Source organism: Eublepharis macularius, chromosome 16 (genome assembly GCF_028583425.1).
Source record: "Eublepharis macularius isolate TG4126 chromosome 16, MPM_Emac_v1.0, whole genome shotgun sequence".
In the NCBI taxonomy this organism is placed as follows: Eukaryota; Metazoa; Chordata; class Lepidosauria; order Squamata; family Eublepharidae; genus Eublepharis; species Eublepharis macularius.
The window spans coordinates 22,010,466-22,034,338 of NC_072805.1; the positions used below are offsets into that span (position 1 = coordinate 22,010,466).

General features: G+C 46.3%; 1 protein-coding gene across 2 annotated transcripts; it reads right to left on the reverse strand.

Annotated features, from left to right (window-relative positions):
• Positions 1–2,388: 2,388 nt before the first annotated feature.
• OSGIN1 (oxidative stress induced growth inhibitor 1) lies at positions 2,389–23,475 on the reverse strand. 2 transcript variants are annotated; one of them, XM_055000329.1, is made up of 6 exons: positions 23,388–23,475; positions 16,111–16,215; positions 10,824–10,960; positions 7,738–7,929; positions 5,601–5,692; positions 2,389–4,357 (listed from the first exon to the last, which is right to left on the reverse strand). In XM_055000329.1, exons 2-6 carry the CDS (start codon positions 16,166–16,168, stop codon positions 3,355–3,357), a joined length of 1,482 nt encoding a protein of 493 aa, XP_054856304.1. In that variant the 5' UTR covers positions 16,169–16,215; positions 23,388–23,475; the 3' UTR covers positions 2,389–3,354. The 2 variants fall into 2 exon arrangements, with proteins under 2 accessions (XP_054856304.1, XP_054856305.1); XM_055000330.1 differs by lacking the exon at positions 23,388–23,475 and adding an exon at positions 23,234–23,315.
• Between the last annotated feature and the right edge of the window lie 398 nt (positions 23,476–23,873).

Consider the following 23,873-nt stretch of genomic DNA (forward strand, 5'->3'; position numbering starts at 1 on the left):
AGCTTTGCACGCCTGAACTCTGCCCCACCACCGACAAACACTGCCAAGTTGCGTGGAGGAGGATACCCTTACAATTCCAGTCCCTTGCCACCGGCCAGTCTCCAAGGTCTTCCTTTAGCAAGTCATTTCCACTCCCTCCAGCTATGTAGGAGCTATTCCTGAGGCAGTGTGCTCGACATGAACTCAATGACCATTTTTTCTACTTCCATTAAGGGGTTTCCTTCGTCAGTTCTGCCATGTCACCTGTTCTAACAGCTACCAATAGTCTTCCCATCTCCCATCTTCTCCACACTCATCACCATTCCTGTTATGAAGTCAGAAAGAAGCAGGGCTGTTATGGCAGCCTAGTAAATCAGTTCCTTGACCCTTCCAAGACCAGACAATTATTTAGAGCGTAGGACACAGGGATGCTATGAACTTTGCAGCCAACTGGTTTGGCAGGTGAACATACCATGTTGGACAGCCATGATCAATCATGAGCCAAACCTCCAATGCCTTTGCCTTGTTACCATCCAGCTCAAACAGCTGTCAGGTTCTGGCAGTTAGAGCCCCATAGTACTCCATTGCACACACTCCAGTGTATAAGTTAAAGTTACTTTATTAGAGATCCATCAGTATCAGCATACACAGACAAGGGCATTGGCAGAAGTGATGTGTAAATGTTTGGAGGGGTTAGTTATAGGGCAAGTTTCTGCCTGTAGGATATGGTTAGGATTCTGATGCAAAAGAGCCAGAAAGGGGTGGGAAGGGGTTTTGAGATAGAAGTAAAGGAAAATTGGAAGAGAGAAGAAAAAATGAAGTCATTTCAGTTCCCAGGCTCAAGGACACATTCTCCGGCAGCTGCGAAAACGAAAGTTAGACACCACAGTAGACACGTGTAAGATAAGCAACTCCCAGCCGAACAGGCCCCGATAGGCAACTTCATATACTCTCAGAGGATCAGTACAGAGCACAGAAAACAGACAAATAATCATGGCAGATATGTAGACAGACATATACATGATAGAGTGGAGGGCAAGTAGAGCGCAAGTGAACAGGGAGGAATACACGTGAGTCTGTTCGCTGGCCGTTAAAGTGTCATTCGTCACTTGTAGCTTGGCCCATAGCGGATAACTGCTTATTACATGAATGAACCTACTCCCAAAGATGGTGAAATTATGTGTTAGAGGATAAGAATTAAGGCATGGCCAGGACATTTTCTTCCTCCCTCCTCCGGATCCACAGGGTGATCAAAGAAGATGCCATGATTTTCTGTATTTTCACTCGAGTTAAGATTATTGTGCAAGCAACTGGATTCTTATCTTGTTCACAAATATGTTAGACATTCAAACGACTATAACCATCAACTGTGATGAATGTCACAAAATGACTCTTCGAACCCAAGGAACTTGCATGTATTTGTATGTTCTTTGCCTTTGACTATTGTGGCCGGCATACGTGAATCCATATTATAGTGAACATTTTTGTATAATGTTCGGTTCTTTAGTACACATTATAATGGTTACCCACAGCCTGGTGAGCAGTGACCACAGGTCTGGAAACTAGAACTGCCATCATGTACTGTAAAGGATATGCATGCACAAAATACAGCCCATTGCATTGTGCTGCTTAAATTCACAAAAAGTACCTGAACAGGTTCAAACCGTTCATAGACAGCCCACCCCAAAAAATCAGTTTCCTGCTTGCAGCCATCAAGAACTGAAGCCAAACTGGTAGAGTTTTGAACATCCCTAGGGGAGTACAGGCCAATGCTGCGAGAATGCATAAAAGAGTCCACTGCAGCTCTTGAGCTGCCAACTTCCAATTTCAAAAATTGGCTGGAGATAAGCGATCAGGTGTGAGGACTGCCAGTGCAGCTGGTACAAGAATAACTGTCAACAGCTGTTGCCTGCCTATTGTTCTGCCAACACTCATCGTGCCTCTCTTGGCAGAGAACCAGAAACTCACCATGCATATTGCACTTTGTGAATGGGTATGCTATTAGGGTTGCCAGCTTCGGGTTGGAAATTTCCTGCAGATTTTGGTGGTGGGGTTTGGGGAGGGGAGGGGCATCAGCCCCTTCCACAGCAGCCATTTTCTCCAGGGGAACTGGTCTCTGTTGGCTGGAGAAGACACTGTTATCGTGCGAGAAGACGCGATAACAGCGTTTTTTCGTGAGATTTCGCGCGAGATTTCGCTATTTTGCAGAATAAGGTAAGCCGTGTGGAAACGGCCCTGCATCTTTGAGTCGCTCGAATGCACTGGGACAGAAGCTACAAATAACGTCTCAGGTTGAAAACATTGTCCCAACTGGGACATGCAGTGCTCAGTAACAGTGACCTTGCTAATGAATAATCTGGATATCGGGCCCTTCAAACAGAATACATTGGGATCAAAGAAACACAAATCCACAGAACACAGTGATTCTTTTAATTAAAAAAAATTAGTGTACAAAAGCTATTCAGAAAAGATGTAAAAGCCCAGAGGGGAAAAAAAACACAGTAACAAATTCAGTTGGATGGAGAGAGAATTTATTATACAGCTGTAAAATCAGCAGCATTGAAAAAAATTCCTGAGCTTTCAAGCTAATGCAGCCTCATTTAGAGGTTACTTAAATTGCACATTTGCCAAGGGGGAAATCAATGGCTCAATGGGCTGTCCGCGGGACTGTATCATCTTTAGTTCTAAGCCTCCGAACAGCCCAACGAATGAATCTTAAGGATGGCAAAAACATATTGGTGGCCACTAGAACCTTTGGCTTTGATGCAGCCCCTATCCTCCATGTCTCATGCGCAAGTACCTTCAACCGGGCCACAGGTGGGCTCACCAGTTCCTACCCTGCTTCTTCCCTCTGTTCCCCCTAACTCTGGGAAGGAAAGCAGATGCAACCCTTGCACTGACTTTGGTCCTGCACTTCTACTCCTTGGGTGATGCTTTGATTTTAGAGTAATTCAGAATACAATGGGGGTGGGATATTGGATTGGGATCTGCACATTGAGAGGGAAATGTCTGTTGCTAATTTAACTCCGAGGGTTCAAAATGTGCCGTTCGCTCTCTTAAGAAACCTGCCAGTTAGTGGAGAATAACTACCTTGCACCCCTTCCAAGCAGAGTGGAAGACCGTCTCCTATCCTCTGTGCTATAGTCTGCATAGGGCCACCTTCAAATTTTACATACAGGAAGAAAAATTCAGCAGAACCCGCACAAGCTTGTTGACTTAACCGTCTTGAATAGGTGACTCAGCACTTCAGAGCAACCCTGGAGTCGGCTATGGTGGCGACTCAGCTTCCTAGCTGAAATGGCTTCTACCTATTCAATGCTCTTGCTTTTCCAGAGATCGCATCAGCCTTTGAGAACAGGGGCATCTCACCCAGTGTTATGGAGGGTTCTTGTTGGCCTTCTTCAGCAAGGAGCTGGCAACAGCCAGAGCACCGCCTTGTACAAAACGCACAAAATTATCCCCAGCTAGTGGTCCCATGGCATACAGCCCCTTCTCGTGAACTGATTCATAAGTGAAAGGATCTACATCAATTGGGTTTCTCTTGGAACTGACTGGCTGTTCACAGTCTACCGCCAAGTCTGCCCCGTTATTTGGCAAATACGATAGGTTAGGATTGGAGCCAATGAGAACAAAAGCCATAGAAATATTGTACACTTTCTGGTGGCCACTCTTATCGCGGAAGATGCACTTCCTATCCTCCGTGAAGGACACTATGTGGTGCTCAGGAAGGCTGACATAACTCTCATACAGTCCTGGGCAAGAAGAAACTTGTTCTTTCATCATTTGGTGGACTTTATGGTACTCGGGATACATAGTTTTTGGGAGCTGGTTGAAGATCAGGGCTGGATCGTTGACCCTCCGCCGGAAGGCGTGGATCACCGGGATGTTATAGTGGTGAGCAAAGAGGACGGCATCTGCCGCTGTTAGCCCAGCACCCACAATCAGAATCGGATCAGACATCATGCCAATTTCCTTGTTCCTCACAGCATCCTCCAGGGCAGAAAGCTTGTGATGGACAAAAGAAAGGTCTTCCCCTTGCACTCCAAGCCAGGAGGGACTGTCATATGTGCCGGTGGCTAAAACTACATTTTCAGCATACACCGAGAAAGGCTGCGTGCCATTGATGGTGGTGACAAATCCGTCCACTTGGAAGAGAGTTCTGATATCTTTACTGTCATCCATTGGTTTCTCAGGAAGATCCCATCTACAGCCCCTGTCTCTTGAACCTGGATTGCCGTAGACAGCATCCACACCAAGATTTTTCACAGACGCCACAAAAGTGCCACAGAGAAAGTTCTTTTTTAAGCCCTTTTTGGCCACGTAGTATTGGTAGTACTGAACGATGTCTCCAGCTGTTGATCTGTTATTTCTGAAGCCTCTGAAATGAGAATGTGAGTATCAGTACAGTCAGGATAATTCAAAGGACATCTCTGCTATGGAAACTGGAGCAAGGGAAATAGAGTCATCATTGGCTTGGATCCAACCAGCTTTTCTGCTCAAACTCACCCTGCTGCTTTGCCACTGTAGCCCTCATCCCACATGACTTTCATTCATGCAGGTCCCACAGATACCACAGTCCCTTGTACACTGGTAAAAACTACCCCTCCCTCCCTTTTTTGCCAGTGGAAAAATTGGTAGGATTCAACCTACTCTGTATCTCTAGCAGCAGGTTGCAACCAGCATTAGTAGAATTCATAAGGGCAAAAAAAAGAAAAAGCCCAGCCTTGCACAGAACTTCCAGCTATTGGAGTTTTCTTGAGAACCACCCACAAGATTACTGTAATTGCATTTACAAGCAGAATGAAGGTGTGTTTAGGCTTGTAAAACTAAACCAGCAGCTTGTGTGATCATGCCAGCTTATCTGCTGCTATGATCCTGAACGGAGGAGGAACATCCTTTTCCTAACAATCTGTTTCATCTAGAAGGTTTTGGAAGCATTACCATTTCCAAAGAAGATTCTGATCAGGAAATGTGGAACATCAAGCAGAAGAAAGTCACACCACCTTCCTTCTCCATCCTAAGCCAACTTTTGTAAGATTTCTTCCTGTTGCTACATAAGGCCTCCTTGGAGTTTTACCAGCGGCCCAAAATACACTTTAAAAAAAATTCCCATACGGAAATTAAAGTAAAGAATAGAGATGGGCATGAATTGGGGGGGGGGACGAACCTTGCAGTTCCGTGTTTCACAAACCACGAACTTTCACGAACTTGCTCTGGTTCGTGAACCAGTTGATTTGATTTGTGAAAACATCACTTCCAGGGCAGCAGCAGGTCTGCAGAAAGCCCCCCCCCCCGTTGCCTAGGAAACTGATTGATCGGTGCCAGGCTGTCTGCAGTGACGAACTGAAAAATGAACCGGCCTAAAGTTCCTGGCAGTTCATCAGAAATGGGCTCTGATGAACTGCCGGTTTGCAAACCACGAACTGGCCCGGTTTGTGACAAACTTCGGTTCGTATTTTGGTTTGTGCCCATCTCTAGTAAAGAATGATCTGGCTATGGGCTATATTCTTCCATGTTCAAAGAGAAGGATGACTTCATTGTACCAGAGCTATATAATGGTTTCAGTGAAAATCTCTCACTTCGGAAGCTGATCATTCCATAAAAATGGGAGGAAATCTTACCTTTTCTTCCTACTCATCCAGTCTTTGAACTGAAGGTCAGGAAGGCCCATCCAGTCTCCCTGGCTCAAAGTGAACATAGACCCTTCAATAGACTGAAAAGGGAAAAGATGGGTCAATCAGACACCACTTTTATATTTCATATTTTCGTCAAAAGCTCCTGTCTGCTTTTCAGGATCAATACAGTATTTATATATCCAGTGGCTCAGGTCAGGCACTGTGCAAAACCATGATTTTTTCAACCATGGTTAGTGGGATTATTTGAGCACTAGCTATTGTTTGCTCAGGTCCATCAAAACTAGATCACAGTGGGTCTTAACTATGGTTCTGTGTGATGTCTTAGGGCCAAGCTACACATGACGAATGACACTTGAAGGGCAAGTGGATTGAGTGGAGGGCAAGTGAACAGGGAGAAATACACTTGCCATTCAAGTGTCATTCGTCATGTGTAGCTTGGCCCTGAATGCAGCCATTCTGCATTAATCCTGGATTGCCCTCTGGCAATTCCCTCCCAGGAAACACAGAAGGAAGCAAAACCAGTATTTGTAGAGGCAAACCAGGATGTGAGTGACTGAGCGTGAGTTGAATCCACGAGCTAACCATGGTTTTATATCATGTCTGGACTGAGCCAATAGCTGTCCCTTAAGTAGGATGCCAATTTATTGACAAACACTGGTCACGTGTACATTTGAAACGAAGTATTTTATTGGAGGAGAAAGAAAATGGAAGGGTGGGGGGAAGAATTGCATGTCCAATTTTCACAAGGGAAAAGCAAAACTGAAAAGGAGCTTGGGGGGGGGGGAGCAGTCAGGATGAGAAATCTGAATCCTTCCTAATAGGAAGTTGGATAGCACTGCTAAAGCTAATCTCATGAGGACACTGAAAATGCCTGGCCATTGCCTATCCTTCCAAAAATAAAATCTGAACATTGACAGGACTGAAGGGGACAGCGCAAGTTGTCTCTCACTGGCCGGATATAAATAAGCAAAGCCATGGAAACTAGATCTGCTCACTATCAACAAACAGCGTACACATACACACTTCAAATTGACAGGGCAGAATACATTAACCTTGCTTTGGTGGACAGCTGTAAGTCTTTCAGAAATACATTTGCTACACAGCCCATCCACGTTCAATAGTTTCAGGGCCTCTGGAAAGTCATTGCATTGTCTTACAACCAGAACCATCTGGACAGGAATCATTTAAAAGACTGTAAGAACTCACCCCTTTCTTACCCATATGGATAGAGAAAGCTAACTGAGATTGGTTTAACAAACCCAGAGAAGATGCTACACAAAGACATGACCTTCATAGAATCATAGAGTTGGAAGGGGCCATACAGACCATCTAGTCCAACCCCCTGCCCAGTGCAGGATCAGCCTAAAGCATCTCTGTCATATATCCATCCAGCCTCTTCTTGAAAACTGCCAGTGAAGGGGAGCTCACTACCTCCCTAGGCAGCTGATTCCACTTTTGAACTACTCTGACCATGAAAAAGTTCTTCCTAATATACAGCCGGTACCTTTGTGCATGTAATTTAAGCCCATTGTTTCAGGTGCTACCCTCTGCTGCCAACTGGAACAGCTCCCTGCCCAAAGCAATTGCTGCTTGAGCAGCAGTGGAGAAAGTGGGCATAAAAATAACGCCCATTTTGTGGATGTAAAACAGATGCAACTTACCTGAAAGCACCACTGGGATTCGAACCCAGGATCTCCGGTTTACTAGACAGGCGCTTTAACCAACTAAGCCACGGCTTTCTAATCATTGGTCTGTCAAGGTCAGTATTGTATACCCCAACTCACACAGCAAGATTTGAATCCAGTAGCACCTTAAAGACCAACAAGAAATTCACAGTATAAGCTTTTGAGAGACCTGAAGAAGGGAGCTTTGACTCTCAAAAGCTTATTCCCTGAAAATCTAAAATGCTACTGGACTCAAATCTTGCTGTTCTACTGCAAATCAACACAACTGCCTACCTGAAACCCACCAAGCACCAGCTCTCTTTCACATCACATACTTCCTGTCCACCTTAACTGGAGATACCAGAGATTGAACTTGAGACTTTTGGCATTCAGGGCAGATGCTCTACCACTGAGCCACGGCTCCACTCCTAAACATTAATGCATTAAGCTGCTCTTACATGCCAAGCTCCTCCAGGAAGGTTTTTGCCAAGAACCAGATGAGGAACAGCTCTGTCGGGCTGGTGCCACCACGAGAGAATGGAATCTGCCGTCCCACCAAAGTCAGTATCTGGGCGTAGCAGGGTATCGAAGAGAAGAGCTAGAGGGCTGGTTGATCTCCCTTCCAAGCCTTCAGACAGATACTCTATATCCTGATGATGGAAAACAAGAAGTCTTTAAAAGCCAACCTTGGATTGTGATTTTTTTAAATCTACTGGCACTGATCTGGACTATAAATAAAAGTAAAGGTAGTCCCCTGTGCAAGCACCGAGTCATTACTGATCTATGGGGAGATGTCGCATCACGACGTTTTCTTGGCAGACTTTTTGTTACAGGGTGGTTTGCCATTGCCTTCCCCAGTCATCTACACTTTACCCCCAGGAAACTGGGTACTCGTTTTATCAATCGCAGAAGGATGGAAGGCTGAGTCAACCTTGAGCCGGCTACTTGAACCCGGCTTCCGCCAGGATCGAACTCAGGTCATGAGCAGAGCTTGGGCTGCAATACTGCAGCTTACCACTCTGTGCCATGGGGTTTCTTCTGATGTGGACTATACCAGGGCAATATTTGAATTCCTGCACCTTTTCCATTTTATTCTGCGTGGCTCCTCGTACCCCATGCAGTGACTGAATGCACGAGGAGGAGGAGCTGGGAACAAGTGTGCTAGCCCTAACTCCTGCCTCTGCATGTTTTCCGGCTGGTGAGTAGCACCTATGTATGGAGGGATCTGCACACATGCCCCCCCAACCCCCAACCCCCCGTGATCAGTGACACTATTTCCAAACATTGCTGATCATGGGGAGTGAGGGTCTCACCACATGAGACAAAATACACTCGAATTACACGGGTAATTCGAGTGTAATTCGAGTTTATTTTGTCTTGTGTGGTTTGACCCTGAGTGTATGTAAAAATACTTTCTCTGTACATTTGCACAATGCAAAGCTAATCCAGTGCTGGAAATATTGTAGTGAACTTGAACTGCATTTGGAGAAATGGCTACCCATCTCCTTTCATGAGTGATAAATTTAGGGTCAAACCACACGAGACAGAATACACTCGAATTACACTCAAATACACTCAAATTAAAAAATACACTCGAATTACCTGTGTAATTTGAGTGTATTTTGTCTCGTGTGGTGAGTCCATCAGTTTCACCCTGCCCTGGATAGCCCAGGTGAGCCTGATCTCATCAGATCTCAGAAGCTAAGCAGGGTCCATCTTGGTTAGTAATTGAATGGGAGACCTCCAACGAAGACCAGGGCTGCAGAGGCAGGCAATGGCAAACCACTTCTGTTAGTCTCTTGCTATGAAAACTGCCAGGGGGTGCTATACATCAACTATGACTTGAGTGCACTTTCCACCACCACCAAATTTAGTTTCATGGAAAAATGGGTCTCTCTTACATCACCTAATTTCCAGTGAGAGAGCATAGGGGCTGCACTTCTGAGACTGAATTACAGCTGCCAGTCTGCCTTTACAACTATGGGGTATTTAAAAACGGGGTGAAGCAAAAACCACTGCTAGACCCATAAACTGCTTCCACTGGGTCTCCCCTCGTAGTGGCTGACATTCAGAGCTCAGTGATCAAGAGAGGAACTTTCATACAATGCAGACCCTCGTCCACCCTGCCGCCTTAAACAGACAACCATAGAACATGTCAACAGCCCCTATGGCTGAGGTACTGTAAGGCCTTGGAATTTGATCTCTCCAAAGAAATGGGAACTGCCCCAAAGAGTGACCTGATCTCACCCAGACACAGCCTTGAAAGCCATCTTGAATGCACAGGGGGCAGCACTGAGATCTATATTACTAAGGGACATGGATAAGTATATTTTCATCACTTCTGTCTAGTTACAGCCTAATATCTAGAAACCCCGGGCTGGCTACAGATGAAGCTTTCTGCTAACAAAAGGCTCTTCGGTCAGCAGAACAGAACTTTCCCATCTCTCTCACACCCACTGGAGTCTATTGATCACCTAGTCTATTGATCACCTTGCGGGCCCGCGTGATGGCGGAGGAGGCCAAAAAGGCCTTCCCTGCCACCCTGCGGTGCCACACGCCACTGGATCCGGCCTTTCCAGTGGTCCTGTGGGCTGCTGCAGGCCATGAGGAGGCAGCACAGCAGCGGTAGTGGTGACTCCAGCCCTCCCTGCAGCCCTGGAGGAGGAGGCGGCAGCACAGGAGGAGGCAGCTCTGGCCTTCCCTGCCCGGCCAGGTAAGTGGGTTGGAGGGGATGGAGGGGCTAAGTAGGGGAGTGTGGGGGTGCTGGTTGAAAGCCCATCCCCCTGAATCGCTTTGGAATGTGCCGAATCTTTACGGAGCATTCCAAAGCGATTCAAATGCCCGAATCCGAAGCGGCTTGCTGCTTTGGGTTTGGGGTATTTCCGAATGTTTTTCCTGCTTCAGGTAAACCCAAAGCAGGAAACCCAAATATTTTCAGGGTGCACACCTCTAATTATAACTAATCAGTTCTCCTGGAAAAAACGGCTTCTTGGAAGGTGAACTTTATGGCATTATACCGAACTGAGGTCCCTTCCCTCCCCAAATGCCCCCCTCCCTAGACTGCACCCCAAAATCTCCAAGAATTTTCCTACCCATAGCTGGCAACCTTAAGGGCAAGAGGCCTTTAGGGAAGCCATAATTGGAGGTCTGCAGCAGGAAGGAGGAATTGGCGGAAATAACACCTTCCCTTCTGTTAGTAGGTAATTGACTCTGGGCCCAGCCTCCTAGAACCTACAGGAAAGATAGCAATGGCAATCCCAGAAATGTTGAGAGTTGAAGTTTGTGGACAAAGTTCTGTACCTTTAAGACCTTTGGGGAGGGAGGGAATCAATGGGCAAGGCAGAACTGTAGCTGCAGCCTACCTAAGGGCAAGAGCACCCAACACAGTCTGCCCCTGAACCTAGAACAGAATGGTGAGGTGGACTACATTCTAGCCACAGGATTCTTTGGTCACTAAAGATCCTTTGCTTTAGAGCTACAGAAGCGCGTACGCGTGCGCGCACACACAGAGGAATGCCCTGCTGTTCCCTATGGTCATACCAACCTGATCCAGGATGGAAATTTCAGGTGTTTCTTCCAGTTTCCTTTGTAAAATGGGGTTGGGATGGACAGCACCTCTTCTGACATAAGGGACATAGCCGGAGAGGAGGTATGATAAACAGATCCCCGAGGGGCCATTTCCTGAAGAGAGAAATTGGGATGGGTTATTAAGATAGGAACCCTGACCTGGATAGCCCATGTGAGCCTGATCTCATCAGATCTCAGAAACTAAGCAGGGTCAGCCTTGGTTAGTAATTGGATGGGAGACCTCCAACGAAGACCAGAGTTGCACAGCCAGGCAATGGCAAAGCACCTCTGATAGTCTCTTGCCATGAAAACTTCACCAGGGGCCGCCATAAGTCAGCTATGACTTGAGGGGACCACACACACACACACACACACACACACACACACAGAGTAAGATGAGAAGCATCAGCTAAGCAAAAGTCTTTATCGGGAGACAGGGGCACAAATTCCCTTTTGCTGTGATCGTCACATGAAGCTACCTTAGATTGGCCGCGTCACACCTTTGGTCTATTGAGGACAGTGCTGTCTATTCTGGTTAGCAGCAGCTCTCCAACTTGAGGTCTTTCACATCACCTCCCACCTGATCCTTTTAGATGAAGGAGGCCAGGACTGAACTGGGGACTCTGTTTTTTTTTTTTAAAAAAGGCTTTGGGCCAAGCTACAAGTGAGGAATGACACTTGAACGGCAAGTGAGCAGACTCACGTGTATTCCTCTCTGTTCGCTTGCCATTCACTTGTGCTCCACTTGATCAAGTGGAGCGCAAGTGGTGCGCAAGTGAACAGGGAGGAATACCCTTGAGGGTGAAGCTACAAGTGACGAATGACACTTGAACAGCAAGTGTATTTCTCCCTGTTCACTTGCGCTCCACTCAATCCACTTGCCGTTCATTTGTCACTTGTCATTTGTCACTTGTAGCTTGGCCCTGAGGGCCAAGCTACAAGTGACGAATGACACTTGAATGGCAAGTGTATTTCTCCCTGTTCACTTGCCCTCCACTCAATCCACTTGCCATTCAAGTGTCATTCGTCACTTGTAGCTTGGCCCTGAGTCTGTTCACTTGCCATTCAAGTGTCATTCCTCACTTGTAGCTTGGCTCTCTGTTGCATGCTAAGCCGCTGCTCAGCCACTCTGCCGCCACCCCTCCTTCTCCTAGTCAAATCAGATATTTAAACAGGCAAAGCCAAGAACAGGAAGCAGCAAGCTTCCATTGTGTGGAAAGAGTGAACTATGGCACAGAGCTGGGGCAGCAGCTAAGAGTCTGTCTCTTTCATCAGGAAATACTGCTTTATACAACAAGTGATTAATATGTGGAACTCACTGCCACAGGATGTAGCAATGGCCACAGGCACAGAGAGCTTTAAAAGGGGATTAGTCAGATTCACAGAGGAGAGGTCTATTGGGGTCTACTAGCCAAAGGGAACCTCCGTATTCAGTGTCAGTAAACCTCTGAATACCAGCACCAGGAGGCAACTTCAGGGCAAGGCCAACTGGCTGGCCACTGTGTGCGCCCGGATGCTGGACTAGATAGAGCTCTGGATTGATCCAGCAGGGCTCTTATGTGGACCCCACTGAGATCATGCCTGGGCCACCAAGATACTAGACAGCCTTAGCAAGCCTTTCTCTTCCTCTGTCCCCACTTCACTGCTCAGTCGGCCGCTCTGCTGCTGCTGTAGCTTTCTCTGCATTCACAACAGCAGCCAAAGGCAACACGGCAGATCATCACTGCCACACTGTGAGTCTCTCTACACGAGACATCTGACAGGTGAAGAACACGTGTCAGGAGATGCAATGTTAGCCGGGAAGGTAGTTTAAAAAGACAGAGCCAGTGGCATGGCAAAGACTTTGCTATACACTGGAGCTGTATGAAGGGGCTATGAAATGCCAGAAGGGAAACTTCAGCCCATTATAACCTCTCCAGGTCCAAGGCCAGTTCTGGAAGGCAGCTCCAGCCCATTTCCTTTCCTCGCTGCCCTCTGGTGATCCACACAGAGGTGAAATTGACAGAGCCTTGGGAGAAGCGAAGATGAAGTTAACAAACTCTCTGAGGAGCGACCTTCACCAGCTCTGTCTTTTTAAACTAGGCTTCCCGACTAACATTGTGTCTCCCTACACTTGACAAACACACGCCCAGCGTCTCGTGTAGAGAAACTCTGTGTGGGTGCAGCCAAGGATAGCCGTCTGTCCTGACAGCCCACAAAACTGTTGCATTTGCATTTTCCGCTTTTGACACCAACAAGCCAAAGGCTGGCCCAAGAAGCGAAGACCAGTCCCCAAACCCCATTCTTGGCTAGGTTAGTATTTTACAGCCTCCCTGCCCAATCCAGGCCAGCTGTCACTTTCTGCAGCTCTGTCTTTTATTGCTCATCAGAATGTGTCAAAGCTAACAGCTGCGTAAAGCAGGGAAGCGGGTCAGGCTGGCACAGCCACCTACCCAGTGTGTCCATAGCCTCATACCATTTGGCACAATTGCCCTGCTGTAAAACCCAGCAGGGAGTAAAGGTACTTTCTGGGCTATATTTAAGTCTGTATGCATTGGATCCAAGCAACGACCAACTAGGAACACTGCATAGGGCCCCCCTGGCACCAATTGGAAGCTCATAGGCACTTGGCATACAAGCCAAGAACTCTCAGCCTGCAGCGGTTTTTGATGCCAAGGGTACAGCCCAACAGTAAAATGGGGAAAGGCCTCCAGGACTGCCGAGAATGGGGAGGAGTGCCTGCGGTACAGCTGACATGCAGCCGGTTGCAACATCTGCTTGCCACAAAACAAGTTTCTGCCAAGGTTGTAAATTAGAGCCTGTACAGGGCTTGGCAGGACAGATTCCCCCCCCCCCTTTTCCTTAATGCTGCCTTTGAAGTTTACCTCCCATGGAGGAGAGAGGGTAGAAGCCCTGAACACACATCAAATTGAACATGCATACAGTCCGAAGTCTGGTCACAAGTTACAGTGAACACAATCTGTGTCCAGTACGCACTTGATATGTCTTTATATGTGCACTGATTATTCTCGTGTTACATTCAATCCATGCGCAGCTGAATAAGTGATCAAAACTCTATGTTAATCCAGGTGTTGGTCCCTGGTTTCATTTCTAAACTGAATGTGCATTGGCTCTTTTACACAAGCAGATGTACCCACATCAGCTTATTGATCCTGTTATGATAGCCTTGAGGGATTTGGGGCATCTTCTTGAATTCTCCACGGCTGATTCCGCACACATTGGATAATGCACTTTCAATGCACTTTAGCAATCATTTTGAAGTGGATTTTTTGTTTCACACACGAAAAATTCAGTTCCAAATGATCTCTAAAGAGGATTGGAAATGCATTATCCAACGTGTGCGGAATCAATGAATATGTTCCCCTCCTAAGAAACCTGCAGTTACTGTACAGGAGTTAGGCATTGGGGCTTGCTTTCTTTCTCTACTCCTCTGACCCAGGGCTTTTTTTCTAGGAAAAGAGGTGGTGGAACTCACTGGGTATCATACACGTGTGTGCGTGCTCCTGGGATTGCACAATGACATCACTTCTGGGAAGTGACATCATCGGCGCAGGGCGCAGCCACTCCTGGAAGCACTCTTGCAAGGGGGAGAGAGTTTAAATTGCCCTCCACGCTGGCAATTTAAACTTCCCCTTTGCTCCAGCTGACTGGCACCAGTCAGCTGGAGCAAGGGGTGGGATTTTAAAGTTAAAATCACCCTCCACGCTGCTCACAAGTGGCGGGGAGAGCAATCTAAACTCCCCCCCTTGCTCCAGCTGACTGGCACCAGTTAGCTGGAGCAAGGGGGGGATCTTAAAATTTAATGGTCACCAGCCACATGACCATTTTCTAGAGGTGCCAGAAAGCCATTCCACTGCGTTCTGGCTGAAAAAAAGCCCTGATCTGACCTATAGGTCTTAAGTAATATTTATCAAATGTAACTGGGAATATGAGGAAGAAAGGAAGAGTTCAGGCCAGAGAAGGTCAAAACACAAAGCTACAGAAAAGCTGACTTCTGGTGAGTTGCCTGAATTCTCACAGCCTGAACTAAAAATTTAGCTAAAATAAGTAAATTTTCTAGTCTTGGGTCTGCTAATAATTTAGGAAGTAAACCAGGACTTACTTGGGAGTACAGAGGGTAGAACAAGCTTCTGTAGAGATCTGCAGGGCAAAGGGGTACCTACTCCTAGAGGAAGGTTTCATATAAGTATGACCCGACTCCTGTAGGGTCAAAGGCCAAGTACGGTCCAAGTCCAAGAGAACAGCAGCCTTCACATGCCAATGGTTCATCTAGTCTAGCAATATGTTTCACACAGTGGTTAACCATTTCCCCCAAAGGGCCAACAAACTAGGCCCTCCCCAACGTTGCGTCCTAGCATGTTGTTCAGAGATTTACTGCCTGTGGAGATACCATGGTTTGTAGCCATCTCCACCATGAATTTGTCTAATCTACTTTTAAAGCCATTTGTGCTGGGGCCATCACTGCATGCACAGGCACTGAATTCCACCATTTAATAAAAACAATATTCAAGATCACATCACAAGCAGTCAAATGACAACAGGGCTCATTTCAAGGGGGAACGTGCAGGAACGCAGTTCTGGCAGTTCCCCAAAGAAGTCACATGTCAGGTGGCCCTGCCCACGGGCTTCTGAGGGGTGGTGGATCACTCTCCCACTCAGCAGCAGCCCGATCCTGACCATTTTGGGCCCCTTTTCAGCCATTTTCAGCCCCTTTCTGCCATTTGGGCCCAATTTTGGCCCTGAATGGCCAGGATTAGGTCCAAAACAGCCAGGACATGTGATGTCATGGGGTGTGGCATACGCAAATCAGTTATGTTAATGACACACTTCTGGTGATGGCAAGGGACGTGGCATATGCTAATGAGTTATGCTAATGAGTTATGCTAATGAGTTCCTCCAGCTCTTTTTCTACGAAATGACCCCTGAATGACAATATTTATATCTAGTCCGCTGTCCAGCATTCCCCCGCTCTCCAAAAAGAAGAAAACAGCTCTCTTACATAACTCCACTTCCCTATCAACTATATCCCCTTCAATAAGAGTGTCCTGGCACTGTAAGAAAGACAATTCCTGCAATGTCTAAGCACTGCAGGTTCCATTTGCTTTCAGTCAGCAAAACTGTGTTCACACTGAAAAGGCACTAAAAGGAAGACACTTCTTCCTTCCGTTATCATATCTGGTACACAGCAGCCTGTGTCCATCAAGAACAGGGTGGTTTGGAGCGATAACCATGGATGTCTGTAGATTATCCCAGAACATGTTTACCTATGATCACCACAGGAAGAGGCTTGGCGCTGCTCTGATCCAGATGTGTGTGCAACATCCCGCCTTTCTTTTTGTCAGCAGCCTTTCAGAAGTCCCCAAGTCCACCTGCAATGATAAGAACAAACATGTGGTTATCTCCTGAGTGTTGTCCTCAGCAGCTCCAAATATACGACAGGAGACACGTGCATACATTGTAAAACAAGAATGTTTACAGTAAAACGGGAAGAATGCACGCCACTCCAATTTTAAATTTGGATTTTGAATATAACATTTTAACCCAGACATGAAGATGCATACACTCTGAGCTTGCGGGCAGGCCTATTTCATAAACTGGAAAAGATTAAATGCTATTGCATGCCCACCATGAATTGTCAATGTTAGCTAAAGGTTGTCAGATCCAGGTATCTGAGAAATCTTCAGCAACTATTTGAACAGTCAACAACAAAATTTACAAAAAAGGTTTTTTTTTCCTCCTTTCAGCTCCCATACATCTATCATTTTGTAAAACGTATAAGTTGTTCAGGAAGACGCTTTAATAAAGACTGCAGGGCTGCAGAGTGTCTGAAAGGTTAGGCAGTTTTCACGGCACAGCTCATTCTATTATATCTGTTGTTTCGCTTTGTAGTCCTGTTTCATTGTTAGGGGGGTAGCAGTGTTGGACTGCATTGGACAGCAGGATTTTCATCCGGTGGCCCCTTGGTCTCATGTCTGAAGAAGGGAGCTCTGACTCTCGAAAATTTATACCTGCTGCTTCATTGTATGTATTATACAAATTTCTAACACATTCACTAATTTTGAAATGCTGTTTTTGTGGCACTGCTTGTGCACGGTTTGTGTTGGCTGTCCTTTCCCCCTAGCACGTCATTTTTAATTATGTTGTCTGCTTTGAGTCTCAAAGGACAGACAATAAATGAAGCAAATAAAACAAAATTTTGGCACATAGCAGCTGCAAGAAGAGAGGGTAGAGGCACACACCTTCTTATACAGAATTCAAGCCACCGAATGGAAGCTTCACAGCATGGAAGATAATGCAATTTTTTAAAAAACAAACCTGTTTGAATGGTAAACTGTTAGGCAAAAGCCAGGTAAAAACAAGGCAGAAGTCCTCTCTGCCCCTGCCACCAAACTAGGGTTGCCAGCTCCAAGTTGGGAAATTCCTGGAGATCTGGGAGGTGAAACCTGAAGAAACCTGGAGAAAGTGGGGTTTGGGGAGGGAAAGGACCTTGGCAAGGCATAATTCCATAGAGTACACCCCACAAAGTAGCCATTTTCTCCAGGTGAACCGATCTCTGTGGCCTGGAGACCAGTTGTAATCCCAGGAGATCTCCAGCCACTACCTGGAGACTGGCAACCCTACACCAAACTGATTCTATGAGGTGTTGGTAAATGATTGTTCAACAGCCAGGAGCAGTTGCTGACCGGTGAAGGTAACCCAGATTCTCAGTGCTTAAAAGACAATTGGAGGCCTTACCAATTTAACTCAAGTCACCCAGAAGAGGTCCATCAAAGTCTACAACAGAAATCACCAAGCTACAAATCAGAGATCCTCCCCCTGCCCCCACAATCCCTGCATGACTTATAAACTCGCTGGCAAGGCAGTCTCTTTCCCAGCAACAGAATCATAGAATCATAAGGTACCTCCAGGGTCATCTAGTCAATCCCCTGCACAATGCAGGAAATTCAAAACTACCTTCCCCCACACCCCAGTGACCATTCCCAGAAGATGGCAAAAAGCCTCCAGGCTCCCTGGCCAAACTGGCCTGGACAAAATCGCTTCCTGATCCCAAAGTGGCGATTGACATTCCCCTGGGTGTGTAAGAAAGGGCCCCGCGAACTAAGCACTGATGGAACCCTTCCTCTCATGATCTGCCTAGGGGACAATTTGTTTTTATTTACTTCACCCTTCTTGCAAAGCGGATGACACTTTTTAAAAATGCAACCCAAACAGTATTAATATATACAATGAACAACGCAATGAATGCTGACCGATCCTACAGTGTTGCTGTGAAGGTACTAAGAAGATGCATCTAAAGCACTTTGCTGTTGTTATTAGCAAGGTACTTGATCCTTGGTTATTGTCCTGCCTGTTTCTTAACTTGGCAGAAGACCCAGTTCAGCTGCAGGATGTTGTGTGTGCTCATTGTATAGCTAAGTTCAAGTTCACGTTTTGCATATTCATGATGAGTCATCAGAAGATGACTTGCAATTGCATGAATGGAAAGGATGCAAGCAACGGAACTTTCGCGGCACCTCTATTGCAACTATTCCAGCAAACGGGAAGCAGGCCACACACTCAGCATAAAGCCTTCAAGTGTGAATGCACCAGGGTACTAAACCTAACGGCAACATAAAGGTGACTTCTACTGTGTCAGCGGCATTGCAGAGTCTCAGATCTTTCATATCACCCACTACCTGATCCTTTTTAACAGGAGATGCTAAGGACTGAACCTAGCACATTCTGCAGGCTAAGCAGATGCTATCCCACTGAGCCATGGCCCCAACCTTATCTTATCTTAGGCGACTTAAAGCAGGGCTTTTTTCCAGCAGGAACACAGTGGAACGGAGTTCCGGCACCTCTAGAAAATGGTCACATGGCTGGTGGCCCCGCCCCTGATCTCCAGACAGAGGGGAGTTTAGATTGCCCTCCATGCAGCCATGTGACCATTTTCGCCAAGGGCGGTTTAAACTTTTAAAAACTCCACCCTTGTTCCAGCTGACCCCAAGTGACATCATTGTGCAGTCCTGAGTTCCACCACCTCTTTTCCCAGAAAAAAAGCCCTGACTTAAAGTACTTCTGCTTTTCAGAGTTATTGAAAGGAAAACTTTAGAGCTTCAAAGCCAGGGGACAGGGACAGAAATGGTTAGCATAACCCTTCCCACATGAGTTTCTTACTAATCAATGCATGACTGGCAAGACTGCTGCAGATCCACCAAATGACAAGATCTTTGGCAAGCTCCCCACAAGTTTCCCCCATCCTCTTGGCAAGCTGTCTTGATGTCACCAGCTTGCACAATGTCATTCTATTACTGTCATCTACTTTTGTGCTAAAATCAGAAGCCACAGCCACCTAGGGATATATTACAGACACTCCAGAAGTTCTCTTCACTCAACTAGTCCCTGGATATTGGAGTTTCAAATCTCCCAGGCTTGACTTCCAGAACAAAATAAATATATGAGTGGGTCACCTCTGTTCCTAGTTGGTTTCTGAATTTTGTACAAAGTGCTTTGCCTGAGTAGTTGGCTACAGCTAACCGAGAGCAAGTTTGGTGTAGTGCATAAGAGCGGCAGGACTTTAATCTGGACAAGCAGGTTTGATTCCCCACTCCTCTGCTTGAAGCCAGAGTTCTCTCAGCCCCACCCACCTCACAGGGTGATTGTTGTAAGGATAATAATAGCATACTTTGTAAACCGCTCTGAGTGGGCGTTAAGTTGTCTTGAGCACGGTATATAAATCAAATGTTGTTGTTGTTATTATTGTTGCTGTTGTGTTATACCACAATAGATGGGCTGAGGGTTTGACTAGGACCTGAGAGACTCACATTCAAACCCCCACTTGGCTGTGAAGTTCACTGGGTGATCCTGCACCAGTATGGGAGCAGTTAATCGTTTATACTGTCTTTAGAAGAAGAGCAGGAATAAGTGTACTAGATACACACCTCCTCCCTCTTTACCAACACACATATGGCTATTGATAAGACACTGCAAATAAGAAATCTTGATGTATATGCACACAGCTCTGTGTGGTACAGAGTGCATTTGCATATCAGTGAGATATCGTACTAAAAGGAAATTTTGCAATCATATTACAATCATAACGGTGTTACTTTATGCCTGTAATGCATGCTGATCAAGATGGGTAGCCATGTTAGTCTGTAACAGTAGAAAAGAGCAAGAGTCCAGTAGTACCTATAAGACTAACAAAATTTCTGGTAGGGTAGGAGCTTTCGTGAGTCACTTCTTCAGATACTAGCTCATTACAAGGTCACATATCAGGTTCTTAGATTTCCTGGCAATTATATTTTCCAATACAAGAGAGGTTAAAGGGGGAAGTTAAAGAATAGCGAGGAGGACCTATCAAGGAACAAAGGGAAAGACAATGAGGGATTGCAATTAAAGATGGGCACGAACTGGAAAAAAATGAACCATGTGATTTGTGGTTCGTCAAATTTCCTGAACCATGAACCACGAACTTTCACGAACCTGCCCCTGGTCCGTGAACCAGTTCGTTTGCTTCATGAAAACATCACATCCAGGTCAGATAAATGTCACTTCCGGGCCAGCAGAAGGTCTGCAGGAAGTCCATCCCCTGTTGCTTAGAAAACTGATTGATTGGCACCAGGCTGTCTTCAGTCACAAACCAAAAAACGAACCAAACGAACCAGCTTAAAAGTTTGTGGCGGTTTGTCAGAAATGGGATCTGACAAACCGCGGTTCACGAACTGGCTTGGTTCATGCTTAATTTTGGTTCGTATTTCAGTTTGTGCCCATCTCTAATTGCAATTATTTCCAGTACAGTGATCATGATGAGAAAAGTTGCACATTTATGGCCTAGGGATGTTCTGATAGAGCATGCTGAAGTTTAATACCAGAACACAATAAGAACCAGGGCTTTACAGCACCAGAGCTGAGTCTCTGGACAAGAACTCTCTATACATGTACACATAAGTCTGTCTTGATTCTGAAATGCAGCTATTCTCAGAAGAGGCATGCCTAAACCAATGACTCAGGTAGGGTGGACTACACTGGTTGGTCATAGGTATACTTGCACTCTAGAATGGAGTGCTTCAGTCAAGGCAACTGGTGAGGGGGACAGCATTTAAGAATGCACTCACTGGAAATCCATTTCCTAAAAATACATTTCCTAAAATCCTATTGGCCAGCCTAGCCACTAACGCTTGTTCATTGAGAACAAGATCCTAAGATTATCTAGGAGGATCTAATTGATATTTAACGATTGCATGGTTTTAACAACGCAAACAGTAACAATACAAAACTTTTTCTCGCTGTCAAACGTCTTCACCAGTTTAGAGGCAAGGAAGAGGCAGTTTAGAGGCAGTTTAGAGGCACAACTTCCCAGAAACAAGAGCTGCTTTGAGCAGTGTCGTTTGTTTTCATAAGAGGAAGTATTTTTATTTGTAGAACAGCAAGGTTGGAGCCCAGTAGCACCTTGAAGACCAACAAGAGTTTCCAGGGCAGAAGGCTTTAAAGAGGCAAGCTCACTTTGTCAGATGTGGCAGAGAGTACCCTCAAGACATAACTGACTTACGGTGACCCCTGGTGGGGTTTTCATGGCAAGGGACTAACAAAAGTGGTTTGCCATTGCCTGCCTCTGCAACCTTGGTCCTTGCTGGAAGTCTCCCATCCAATTACTAACCGAGGCTGACCCTGCTTAGCTTCTGAGATCTGAAGCTCACCTGGGCTATCCAGGTCAGGACACTTTGTTAGATACTAGAACTATATTTGTAGAAAGCAAACATTGCACTAAATGGTCTCTGCCTGACCAACAATTATTTGAGAACTGAGAAAATGGGTTGGGGTTATATAAAGTTATGGAGTGAGAAGCGTCCAAGACAACCTAGGAGGTCCTGCCAATGATATATAGAACAGCGTTTTCAGGAACCCAGGGCTGCATCCCAGTGCATTCGAGGAAGTCACTGCCAGGATCAAGCCCCTAACAATTAATATTGTGCCATATTTATAATGTTTCATTTCAAAATTGCATTTCCCCCCATAGTTAATTATATAGCCAAGAAGCCTTTGTCACTGGGCTGGGTCCAGAGGACACCTCTGGCTCCTCCACGGCTCGAAAAAAACTATTGACTCATTTTTAAAAGATTACATATACAGGTTGAGCGAGCTCATTGTTAGATATAACGTTAAATCCGTCTGTTTTGAATGAGAACTCATTGCCACTCTAAGCTCGAGTTCAAACCCCTATTCAGTCAGAGAGCTCACCCATTGCTTTCTCATATTGTGACCTACTTCACAGGGCTGTTGTGATAGCGTAGAGGCAAAAAGTTCCATGTATTATCCAAAGCTCTTTGGAGGAATCAGATTTTCTCCTCTCTGCACAAAAAAAAAGGGGGGGTCCACTTCCATAAAGTTCAGAATTGCTAGTGACAATGCTGGCCCTTGGGCTGGAGAAAAATGACGGTCATCTCAGAGAGAGGAAGGTTTCACAAAGAAGACTTCATTGCCAGGGCATGCAGGAGCATTACACAGGACTTGGACCCAGCCAGCAACTACCATATTTTAAGGAAGTGGGTGAAATGCAAGGTACCAGCCGATTTCCTGGCTTTTCAATTTATGCATGCCCACAGATGGAGCTGATAAAATCAGCCTGTTGGCGCCTTCATGTAAATGCATTTGCAGTTCAGAGAGTCAACATCTCTCCGCACGGACTGAAGAGTTCCGTTTTGTTCCCTGGGACAAGTTCCTTGGAACCGTCCAGGCCTGTGTTACTGATCTAAAGATTCCCCAACCATGTGGCCTCCTGCTGTAGCGATAACATTACATAACTGTACTCTCTGGGAGCCTGTCTCAGGCCAAACCCTGCCAGGGTTTGCTACACTCTGTGAAACTGGCTTGCAGTTCCCAACGCCACCAGACTAAAGAAGTGCAATTCTAGACCAGGGAAAGTGCTGCGGTACTTTCCCTGCTGGTTGAGGTGACAGCGGAGCCAAGACAGAAAGTTACTGGCTGGGAGACTTGCCAGTTTGAACCTCGTCTCAGCCCCAAACCCCCTAGGCAGCAAGCAAGTCCTTGTCCCTCAGTTACCTACTACACGGGAGCCAGTGCTGTCCTACCTTACAGGGCTGTTGTAAGGTTCAGAAGGCAAAGGGCTCTTTCAAGAGCCTCGACATGGAAAACTAGGCTAATTAACTAATCAGCTCAGAACGCGCTTGGAAAAAAGAAACTCGACTTTTAGAGAGGAGGGGAGTTATGCGATGCTTCTAGAGCAACTATACAAGTGCATCAAAAATAATTCACACAGTGAAATGCCACACTGTGGAGTATAAAAACTACAAGTCGCCACGTCCGATATAAGTTGACATTTTAGCCCCAATAGCCACGTTATCCCAAGCTTAAAGCATAGCGGCTTCCTACTTACACTTTATTTACCTTTAAAGATACTTCCTTTGTGCCAAGTTCATCCATTCCCGGATCCCCCCCGAAAGAAGTTAATTCTTAACCGGTCCAGCGCTCTTTTCTTTTTTTAAAAAAAAGCCATTTATTCTCACGCCTGAGAGCTAAGCGAAGGCGCCCTCGCCCTTACCTTGACAAGCCGGCGGCAGGGGAAAGGCGTTTCAACAGGTGCCGAGCCGGGCAGACGCAAAAGCGCCTCTCCAAAAGCAGCCGCGAGTTGCAGCGCCGTCGCTGCCGTTTAAATATATTACACCGGCGGCCTTCAGGCCGGAGGAGGCGGGGCTCAGAGCCCTGGGGGCGGGGCTAGGGAAAGCGCTGATAAGCGTGACTCAGCAGCTTCCTCACTTTATGAATGGAGCCGCGTAGAGAGCGGAGGGTGGGAAAGAAACGCGGAGCGGCAGTGCCGGTCGCGTCTCCAATGCGTATTGTATTCTCAGGAGGATTCAGAGCTGCGGGCGTAGACGCCCTGCCCGGGAGCAAGTCCTGTTGGAGTCAACGAGGCTTCTTTCCCGACGATGGAGAGGAGCTGATTGCAAAGCCCGGCGTGCCATTGAAATGAACGGAAGGCTTTCGTCACTGTTTCCAAACGCGCGCAGAACCATTTAAGGAGTTGAGG

Bases quoted from the DNA above. Each gene is read 5' to 3' on its own strand.
- OSGIN1 (XM_055000329.1), bottom strand. From the start codon at position 16,168: ATGTTGCACACACATCTGGATCAGAGCAGCGCCAAGCCTCTTCCTGTG. The intron at 10,961-16,110 runs GTAAACATGTTC...TTCTCTCTTCAG, and splicing joins TCTTCCTGTGGTGATCATAG to GAAATGGCCCCTCGGGGATC. The intron at 7,930-10,823 runs GTTGGTATGACC...TTCCATCATCAG, and splicing joins AAATTTCCATCCTGGATCAG to GATATAGAGTATCTGTCTGA.